Source organism: Vigna umbellata, chromosome 1 (assembly GCF_029865625.1).
Source record: "Vigna umbellata cultivar VRB3 chromosome 1, Vumbellata_1.0, whole genome shotgun sequence".
NCBI lineage: Eukaryota > Viridiplantae > Streptophyta > Magnoliopsida > Fabales > Fabaceae > Vigna > Vigna umbellata.
Window position 1 is genome coordinate 95,267,675 of NC_142165.1, and position 10,788 is coordinate 95,278,462.

The following is a 10,788-nucleotide window of genomic DNA, read 5'->3' on the forward strand; positions in this document are numbered from 1 at the left end:
TTACATGACAAAACAATAAATACACACACATATAAACTAACTTTAAATTAATAATTAAAAATAAATAAAGTTTTTAATTCATTACCTAAATAATTTTACTCTGTATACATTATTTTCCATTAAAGTATGCTTTAAAATATTATGCACTGTTTAAAAACATATTTTTAAGAAATTTACCATAATTTATTTGAATTTATTTAATCTTTTAAATTATATTAGGAAAATAATCTTTAATAACATAATCAATCTAAGCTTAAATTATAAGTAAATTAATTAAAAGTTTATAATCTTAAAACCAAGTAATTAGATCTTAAACAATAAATACCTTATTAAAAATAAATAAAACTATTATAGTTAAAAAAATGTAAATTAATAAACTGTAATCAATTAATATAAAAATAATAATTTATTCATCAATTATTAATTTTTATATTATTTTATATTTTAAAATATTACGAACACTGTATATTTAAAAATTCAGAAGTAGAAAAGAAAAACTAAATGCTCCATTTTTTATTTTTTATGTTTAATGTGGTTAGACAAAAACTTCTCTAAAAAAGATTAACATGTTATTAAAATGAGTTGGAATTCGTGAGTTAATTGGTTTATCATAAATTTGAGTCGGTTAGAATGAAAAAAAGATATTAAAATTTTTATATGAATCAATTTTAAGTTTAATTCACTAAAAACTCTTCTCGTTTGCAACTCACCTAATTTTATTTTTTTATAACTGCTTTTGGATTATATTTAAAATTTAAGATAAATTTGAATTATATTATATTTTTTATTTTGAATTATTTTTAAATTTTAATATAATTTTATATTAAAATTTATTTAAATTTAAATTAGACTTTTTTTTAAATTAAAAATTTTTGCAAGTAAAGTCAATCTATTTAATCGACTGTAATAAATCCAGTCATATTGAAATTTTTTTGATTTGTTAAAATATCAATCAAATTCACTCGCTAAACCAACAATACATAATAAAGGTCGAACTGAACCCAATAACCTGTTTGAGAACACTACTAACACTAATATTTTGTCCGCATGATCCTCGAGTAAAAGTATCTTCAAGTCTCTCCAAAGCTAATTAAGATGCCAACACTTTTGAAATATCTCCTACAAGTTTTGCTGTAGTTGACTTATGACAAGTTGAAGATGACTTCCTTATGAAATTTCTTTATTTTTATTCTTCTAAATAATGAATCAAGAAACTAAGAAAAACTCTTAATCACAGTCATATACAAGAACTTGAAAAAAAAATGCTAGATTCTGTATAATAATTTTTTTAAAATTAACTTTCTTTTAATTCGTTCTATAAACCAATGACATGATTGTCACGATTGATGTGGGCCCGTCCTTGCCTACGTGAGGGAAAACCCGTGGCGATAGTAAAGCCAACGCAACAGATGAGGGTGCCCACACCAGATTTTTAAGGAACACGTAATCACAGACATGTAAGAAACAAACGTAGTAAGCGATATGATGAGGTTGTCTAGTAGCGAAACAACGAATGAAGAGAAGGAAGGGGAATAAGCCGTCGCATTTCCCTCCACACGTTCCAGTTACCTTATCTTCCACCTCTCTTCATTCTCCATAATCTTCCTTTCCCTCCAAACAAAACAACCACCACCACCTTCAACTTTCCCAACCGCACTGAACTGTTTTCATTCACAACAACCATCATCATCACCATGTTCACGGCTAGCAAACTAGCCTTCATATTAACACTCCCTCGTCCATGCTCTGCACCCTTCACACCAATCTCTTCCTTATCTCCTTCTTCTTCTTCTCCTTCTGGTCTCCACCTCATTCACTTCAATGGACGCCACTTATGCCTCCGCCGCAGACTATTTTTACTTTCTCCTAAGGCCACAGCAGATCAACAAGGTCTCCTCAATACATCATCTCTAAAAATCATGATTCCTTCTGCATCTTCTAACAACAGCTTCTCTCACTGCCCACTTGTTATTTTTCAGGCAAGGTTACTGAATTTGAAGAGGATGGAAACATTGTTGATGGTAAAATCCTCCCTTATTGTAGCATAGACAGAAAAGAGAAGAAATCAATTGGTGAACTTGAGCAGGAGTTTCTTCAGGCACTACAAGTATGGCTCCACAAGTTCTGAGTTTGTTTCTGTCTTATTGGTTATTATATGTTTTTACGTGTGATCGGCGATGATTGTACAGAAAACAGGAATTGACTTTTCGTGTATGTGAATTAAATTTTTTATTGGTTTTGTTTTCTGTATTCGACAGGCATTCTATTATGAGGGAAAGGCTATCATGTCTAATGAAGAATTTGATAATCTTAAGGAAGAACTCATGTGGGAAGGGAGCAGCGTTGTCATGCTAAGTATGAGACAACTTCGACCACAGTAGCTGAAGCTGCTGTTATCATTGAATCTGTGTTAATTCGGGGAACTCTATTTTGAAGTATCTTTGTTGGTTGATTGCAGGTTCTGATGAGCAAAAGTTCCTGGAAGCTTCTATGGCCTATGTGTCTGGAAATCCAATTATGAATGACAAAGAGTTTGATGAGTTGAAACTGAGGCTAAAGGTTTGCCATTTTTTTTTCATCGATCAAAATTTGAAAGTCTTTTTACGTATAGCAGATGGTGCATCTATGAAAATGTGTAAAATCATCATCATCTCCCTGATAATTTGAGGTAAAAAGAAGTAAAAGTATATCATCCAGGTCATATCAATGGTTAACAACTTTGGGTTGATACCAACACAAATTCAAAAAAAGGGAGAACTGGTACAGCAGTTCATGAAATTTTGTCACATGGGTTTCGTTTTGTTAAGTTTTCACATGAAATGAAATTGATCACGGAAATTAGGGAATGCAATTGGAATGAGTTTAGTAGGTGAAACCTTCTGGTATTATTTACTGATGTCAGAGTTGTTTTCCAGATAGAAGGGAGTGAAATTGTGGCTGAGGGACCAAGGTGCAGTCTTCGTAGTAGAAAGGTATTTTTTGAATTCAGTTTTGCTTGTCGGTTTTGGTTTTATGTATAGTTGTTCTTTGATTAAGTCATTCTTGCAATTATTAAACATAGGAAACAGTAATTAATTTTTCTTATTTCATCACAAAGAGATTTGTTTTCAAATTCGAATATAAACTACTAAGATCTGTTGTATCACAAAAGTCAAATCAATTGCTTCTTAGTCACTAGAATTCAGCTTTATGATTTGATCAAACCATTTGCGATTCATGAATACTTGGATCTGAGCATTTTAACCTTTATTCTTTACTAATCACACTCCGTTTATAGGTTTACAGTGACCTATCAGTTGATTATTTAAAGATGCTCCTGCTGAACGTCCCAGCTACAGTGATTGCATTAGGACTGTGAGTCCCTTTCTTCTCTCTATCTTTTTTGTTGGAGTTCATGAGTAGGGTTTATGATGTATTTACCGAAAATTTTAGCTCAAGATGCAATCTACATTTGGTTTCTTTGATACACAAGACATATCCCGAGACATGAGTAGGGTTCATGTCGTTTTTCTTTAGACAGATAAGATTTCATTTCAGCACTAGTTTACTTTTTATTCTTTATCGTTTCTGAAATCAAAGGTTTTTCATCCCAAAAATAGATTGAAGTATGTGTTTCTTGGTTTGATTGTTCTGAGTCAAACTGAAGGGAAGGTACGATTTGCATAAGATAGGTCTTGACTTTTTTTTTTCCCTCTAATACATTAGGTTCTTCTTCCTTGATGATCTGACTGGATTTGAGATCACATATTTGCTAGAGGTATGCTTCCCTGATTTTTATCTTGCATCTTGTATTCCAAAACTGGTCATTTGGATGCAGTTAGATTCCATAATGTCATAGTGTCAGGCAGCAATTTCATTTTGGTGGTCTTTTCTTTTATTCTCTTATTTTCAGGAATTATAACAGATAACAAATATTATGAATTGTTGAGTGCAGCTGCCAGAGCCTTTTAGTTTCATTTTCACCTGGTTTGCTGCTGTTCCTCTCATTGTGTGGATAGCTCTGACACTAACCAATGCCATTGTAAAAGACTTTGTGATTTTAAAGGTATAGTTTTACTGATATGAACTTGAAGGTTGTATTTGATCATTACGTATTACTGACATTTGATTTCTATAGGGTCCTTGTCCGAACTGCGGAACTGAAAATACCTCTTTCTTTGGGACTATACTGTCAATTTCGAATGGTGGTGCCACAAACACTGTCAAATGCTCAAAGTATGTAAATACAACTGATTAACCAAGCATCGTTGCTTCGTGTGATTTAAATTCTTATATTATTTATATTTTGCCTCAGCTGCGGCACTGCAATGGAATATGATTCAACTACAAGATTGATTACATTACCAGAAGGAAGTAACGCCTAAGGGGAGGTACATTGTGCTTGACATATATGGTCAGAAATAAAAGTTATGAATAACTCTTACATAATCATTTACATGTTGAATTTGTGTCTACATACAGGTATGCTTGAAATCATGTTTATTGTTCAAGCAATGGGTAGCGATCATTCATAGAAGTTCTTGTGAGAGTGACAGATTAATGATTTAGTAAATTGCCATGTACGTCAGAAAACGGTATTGGAAGTGATGTTATCAATATCACACCCAACTGGTGTCATCTCAATTGAATGTGCCACCATGGTACTTGTGAGTATATGGTCTTTGTATACTTGTAAGTAATATGGACTTTGTATAGCAACACTGGATTGTCTCTGCTTCAAGAGTTAAGTTATGAGGGTGCTTAACACCATCGATCAGACTAACCTACAATAATGTGTGTGTAAGGATTTTTCTTACACACTTGTTCAAAAATTTTCTTCTATTATTTAGGCCACAACTTTTACATCCCCAGGAGTATAAACAACACCAGGGAAAATTGACAATATTTACGCAATTAAAGCTAATTCACACACATATATATTTCTTGTATTCTATTAGGCTTTCTTAGTTGGTTGAATACCTTAAATTTTAGGATGGTATTGGTATCTTTCAAATTTTGAACCAATAAAAAAAATAAGATTTTGTGAACTAGAAATGAAAGTTTTTAAATGATTTAAATTAGTGTTTTAAATTTTACAATCACAAAATTGAACTTTATTTTTTCCTTTCGATTTCAATATTAACGATGTGAAATATGAAAATATGAATAGAATGGGCAGCAAGACTAACTTCGGAGTCTTAAAGAAACTAAAAAATAACATGATCTTAAACGAATAACAAATTAAAATTTTTATGTTATCCATAGTGAATAAGTATATGTTTTTAAAATTTTTAAAGAGGCCGTAGAACTTGTGTAAAGAAAATGGGCTCTTAGCTTAACAAAAAACCGAACAAATGAGATCCATGTTTTTAAAATGGGTTTCGACCTGAGTGTCTTCTTTGGATGTCTTTTGTTTTTATTTGGGGCTTCTCGATGCACTTTTAAGGTTTCAAATTTACAATTTTGTCTTTCAGTAGAATAAAATAAAATAAAATACATACATATATATATATATAATAAAAAAAATTAGGTAACCAGTAACTACTGCTTACCAAATTGCATTTACAGTCTTTTCTATATTTATTGTCATGCATTTCCGAATCTCTTGATGCATCTGGCTTATTCTCTCGTCTCTGCTTATGTGGTTTTCATATCCTTGCTTTGGTGGTGTGCTTGCTCCATTCAGCTTTAACTCTTCTTACATTAATATTATTTTTTTCATCCGTTCAGTTTGATCTTTTTCGTTTCATCTCGTATCTTTTAGGCATAAGTGGTTTTGTTTGTTAAGTTAGATTTAAAATTTTATATTTACTTTCTTTGAAATTTATATTTATTTTTATTATGTTTTTTCATATTTCGAATTTCGAAATCTTGTTTAGAAAACTCATTGCATTAAATGATTTCAAAATCTAATTTAAGAAATTTGAAAATTTGAAAATTCAATTAAAAAATTCATAACATTTTGAAATATGAATATGAAACTCACCAAATTTTAAAATCTAGTATAGGAATTTATCAGATTTTGAAATTCGGTTAACACTCTTACCAAAGCTGTGGTGAAGGGTTGAAGAGCAAAGATGTGCAGAGTTAGGTTAGAGAAAGGTTAATGAAGTGTGAGAGTAAAAGTGGATGGGTGAGGATAATTATACAGAGGGAAATTTTTTTTACCCTTGTCAGAAGGGTAGTTTTGGCATTAAGAGAAAGTTTGGAAGTGTAGGGAGAAACCTTAGAGAAGCAAAGAGAAACTCTATTTTATTTTCAAAGGAAACAATTGAAGCTGAAAATAAGTTGATTGAAGATTAGGAAAATATTAACAATGTCAGTGTTTTACGACTATGTTGATCTAACATAACTCAATTTTACTCATGGTTGACCCAATTTAGTTGAGTTAAAGGAAAACCTGACCCATTTAAGTTAAAGGTAAACTCAAATCAACTCGATTAAAGGTAAACCTAGTTCAACTCAGCCCGACTACTATTGGTCTAACATGTATCCATTGTGGATTTAACTTAACTCAATCCAACATGGGGCTAACTCTACTTGACTTGATGGAGACACAATTTGATTGTGCTCGACATGAGCGTAACTTGACTTCATTTGATTTGATTGGACTCGAATGAATCCTATTCAAGTCAGTGCATTCAGCTCACTTTGGCCCAAGATATGCTCAACTCTCTCAACTTAACCTTTTGTGAGTTTGGTTTGATTTTGTTTAATATAGACTCATCATTGTCCACATGCTCATATTCATTTTAAATTACTAAAATATTCATACTTTATGAGTTAATTTAACAAACTTATCTTTACTATTATTTGACATGTTACAATTCAAATATTAATTTGAAAGTTATTTAACATGTAAAAAAAATTAAAGTAGTTCGATTAAGAGAATTATATTTATACCTGTCTTATGTTTTAAATCAAAATATATCCAAATTTAAAGTAAAGTCAAATTATAATTTTGCTAAAAATATATTTAACTCTTTAAATAGATAAAAAAATACTTGTTTGATATTATTATTAGTATTTTTTTATAATTGATTAATATAAGCATGTTGATATGTAAAAAGCAATAAACATATGTATTCTTTTAGAAAATCTTAGTGAACTTTTAAACAAGTTAGTATCTATTAGATTTTAAAAACTAATTTATATAATATATATAAATAGTTTATGTACTAGGTGACGAATCGGCTAAGGAGAATTTGAAGCCAAAAAAACAGGCAATTGACCGTCTGTCAGTCAAACACTAATCAGGAAGGTAAATATCATTAATGACCATATTGAATGGGAATATACGCTATTTATGAGCGATTGACAGGTTGTATTGTCTAAAAATATATTGCACATTAATCAATGGACTTGGCTGTCACAAGTCCTATAAATATATAATTGATGTTGGAGTGTCTTCTGCAGGTCAACAACTCATCAAAGTGGATTGCGGAGAGGATTGAAGATCAAAAACCCTCATACCAATTCAACCGAAATATACTAAAATCTTATTACATTAACTAACTTAAATCGAGCCTTGTCTCATTTCTTTTTACTAAAGATTATTTAAATTTTTGTAATTTATATATGTTTGACATATAATGTTATAGCTCATTAAATATATATCTTACGGGAAAATATATAAATTCAGTTTCTAAACGTTGAGAATTCTTAATTTAATTCTTAAACGTAAAAAAATATTTTTCAAACTTAATCCACTTAAAATATTAAAAATTTGATTTATGTCACTGGTAACTCTTTACGGTTTTTTTAAGAATATCAAGTTTTACGTTTTTGATATAATATTTTACATAATTTATATATATAAACCGTTTAATAATTTTTTATATGAAAAAAAATCAAATTGAGAAATTTTCATATTAATTTATATATTTAAGCGAATCTTATTTAAAGTTCCCAGAATGTTAACATACGAGATAAGTTTTAAATATAATAGATGAAATTAATCATAGGTAAGAAACTTAAAAAACAAACCTATAACAGGTAATAGACTAGACTCGAACCTTAAATTTTAAAAGAGCAGAGAAATTTACCTATTTCCATCTCTAGTGGAAGGCAGGAACTCTTCTTGCCCAAGATTTTCTAAGAATCCAGATTTTGATGCCAGATTGTTTAAGCCATCCAAATTCTTTCTGCATATGTGTTTAATATTTTTCTATTAAAAAAAAGTATGTTGAGGCTAAACGCTTATAGGTTCAACTAAGTTAACTTTTTAAGATATAAGTAGAAGTTGAAGGCTTAAAACGTTCCAACTAATCTAACATTATTCATCACTAAAAATGTTTCTCTAGTATTGCATGGATAACCATCATCATCCACGCCAAAACATATGCTTTTTTATTGCGGTTTTAGTCCAAAGTGTGGAATTGAAGAAATTATTATTATCGTTACGAAAATGGATGAACACCTAAGAAACACGTTCGCACGTTTTTCACTTACGTAATGATATATAATAAATATTCCTTCCAACATCATTGGCTAGCAATACGGTTTGAAAGGGAGAAAACGAGAGTAATAATAATGTTTGACTCGAGAGGTGGAGATCACGAAGACAATTTTCTTTGAATCAGCAGCTATGTGGTATTAGAATTGGTCCAGTGGAAATTTTATATAAAAGCATACATGTACAAACCCCTTAGCATGCATCAATTCTCGCAGGAAAAACAGCACAACGAGTTAACAAACAAAAATTTAGCAATGGCTGTCTCTCTTGAAGATCGTAGGTTGTTGTTGATGTTGTTTTCATGGATGTTCATAATGACGGGAAAGCCAGCAACAGTAGCGGGTTTATTTCAGCCCAGTGAGTGGACACAAGCCCATGCCACATTTTACGGTGACGAGAGTGCCTCTGCCACAATGGGTATGTTACCAAAAATTAATCCATCGATTAATAAGAAACCATTAATTACATTAACCAAATGAATATTACTAACACGAGTTGATAAATTGAAGGAGGAGCGTGTGGATATGGAAATTTGTTGATAAACGGTTACGGGAAAGACACAGCAGCATTGAGCTCTACACTGTTCAACGATGGATTCGCATGTGGGACTTGTTACGAGATAAAGTGTGTCCAATCCAGTGCATGCTTCTCCAATGTGGCTTACACCACAGTGACTGCCACCAATATCTGCCCTCCTAATTGGGCCGAGGCCTCTGATAACGGAGGGTGGTGCAACCCACCACGTGCACATTTTGACATGTCCAAGCCCGCTTTCATGAAAATTGCACAGTGGAAAGCTGGAATCGTTCCTGTTATGTACCGAAGGTAATGTTAAAGTCTAATTAATCCTTTATTATATTCTTAATTCATCATGATGACATGGGTGAATATGAATAATTTTTCAGAGTGGCTTGCGTGAGGAGTGGGGGATTACGATTCTCTTTCCAAGGAAATGGTTATTGGTTACTGGTGTATGTGATGAATGTGGGAGGAGGAGGAGACATTGCAAACATGTGGGTGAAAGGAAGTGGAACTGGGTGGATCACCATGAGCCACAATTGGGGAGCTTCTTACCAAGCATTTGCAACATTGACTGGCCAATCTCTTTCGTTTAAGGCAACTTCTTACACCACCAAAGAGACCATAATAGCTTGGAATGTTGCTCCCACCAACTGGGGCGTAGGATTAACGTATTCCTCCGACGTCAATTTCGGTTGAACATCACACATCCTTTTTACTTACTTCATTAGACATTCTCTTTTTCCAATGTTTTCTGCCACAGTTCCCACTATCACAATTTCATTCCTTCCACCGGTCAAATGTTTAGAATCGTTGAAAATTATGAGTTGTTTTATTTACTCATATAAACATATGTTCCACGCACGTGTAGCTGGATCGAACAACAAAATCTCCTTACGTATCTTGTTTTTCACGTCTCACTCGATGACTCACTGCTGCTTTCTTTTTCCGATCTTACGTTAAAGATTTTATACTTTTTTGCAAATTTGGAATTAATTACTCATTTTGGTACTGGACTCTCCATGGCCGAATTAAAGAAAGGACAAAACTTAGAGTTTTTTTGATATTATTATTTAATCATGGAAGTGTATGATCTTAATAATTCAGCCTTACGGATGCGTGAATCGTAAAAGTAAATAATAAGGTGTTGGTTATGATTGAGAATTGGGGTTGCTGATGAAGGTGAAACAATAATTATGTGTGTTGGTTGTGAAGGGAGGGTTTGGTGGCCATGACATGTGCTATGCTACCGTGACAGTTGGTATGGTTAAGCAAGAGCTTGTATGGGTTGTGGGTCGTCACTTTGTATGTAGAATATACTTAAAAAGTTACGACAACAATGTCGTAATTTTGGACCGTATTATACTTTATTTTTTTTATTTAATGTACAATATTACCTGTCGGATTAAATTAAGTTATTATCGTTATCACCATAACCAAGTGCATTAAGTGATTAACCGTTGTGACACGAAATGAAAACTTGATTAACCAAATTATATAAAGTTAAAAAGTTAGAACACCAATATAAATTCCAAATTAGACTCAGAGGACTAGATTGTAATTTTCTCAATAATCAACAAAAATCTTTTATTTCAAATTCAAGAAATGGATTTACTTAAACTACCAAACCAAAACTTTACATCTTGCATCAGATGAAAAATATATATTTTAATTACTGTTTTTTATAATAGTGACGCTAAATTTAACGTATAACTATCTGTCTTAATCTTTCAACGTAGAATCTGTTTATTACAGCTTTGTTTTTGGGTATACGCAAAAGTCAATTCGTAATTTTTTTTAAGAAAGTTAAGTAAACTGTTTTCAAACATTCTTTT

At 31.7% G+C, this 10,788-nt stretch overlaps 2 protein-coding genes across 2 annotated transcripts; both read left to right on the top strand.

Moving 5' to 3' along the window:
- Positions 1-1,530: 1,530 nt before the first annotated feature.
- Positions 1,531-4,844, top strand: LOC124828921 (PGR5-like protein 1A, chloroplastic). The gene is made up of 11 exons (XM_047302316.2): positions 1,531-1,890; positions 1,980-2,107; positions 2,259-2,355; positions 2,459-2,559; positions 2,916-2,972; positions 3,278-3,354; positions 3,706-3,757; positions 3,935-4,045; positions 4,118-4,215; positions 4,295-4,370; positions 4,462-4,844. The coding sequence occupies exons 1-10, from the start codon at positions 1,695-1,697 to the stop codon at positions 4,362-4,364; spliced, it is 987 nt and encodes a 328-aa protein (XP_047158272.1). The 5' UTR covers positions 1,531-1,694; the 3' UTR covers positions 4,365-4,370; positions 4,462-4,844.
- Positions 4,845-8,598: 3,754 nt separating this feature from the next.
- On the top strand, positions 8,599-10,150 carry LOC124828922 (expansin-A18-like). The gene is made up of 3 exons (XM_047302317.2): positions 8,599-8,851; positions 8,944-9,259; positions 9,340-10,150. The coding sequence occupies exons 1-3, from the start codon at positions 8,614-8,616 to the stop codon at positions 9,650-9,652; spliced, it is 867 nt and encodes a 288-aa protein (XP_047158273.2). The 5' UTR covers positions 8,599-8,613; the 3' UTR covers positions 9,653-10,150.
- The last annotated feature ends 638 nt before the right edge of the window (positions 10,151-10,788 follow it).

Excerpts from the sequence above, each read along its gene's own strand:
- LOC124828921 (XM_047302316.2), top strand. The coding sequence starts at position 1,695 with ATGTTCACGGCTAGCAAACTAGCCTTCATATTAACACTCCCTCGTCCA. Across the intron at positions 3,758-3,934 it reads AGATCACATATTTGCTAGAG|CTGCCAGAGCCTTTTAGTTT; the intron begins GTATGCTTCCCT and ends TGTTGAGTGCAG. Across the intron at positions 4,046-4,117 it reads AAGACTTTGTGATTTTAAAG|GGTCCTTGTCCGAACTGCGG; the intron begins GTATAGTTTTAC and ends TGATTTCTATAG.
- LOC124828922 (XM_047302317.2), top strand. The coding sequence starts at position 8,614 with ATGTACAAACCCCTTAGCATGCATCAATTCTCGCAGGAAAAACAGCAC. Across the intron at positions 8,852-8,943 it reads GAGTGCCTCTGCCACAATGG|GAGGAGCGTGTGGATATGGA; the intron begins GTATGTTACCAA and ends GATAAATTGAAG. Across the intron at positions 9,260-9,339 it reads GTTCCTGTTATGTACCGAAG|AGTGGCTTGCGTGAGGAGTG; the intron begins GTAATGTTAAAG and ends ATAATTTTTCAG.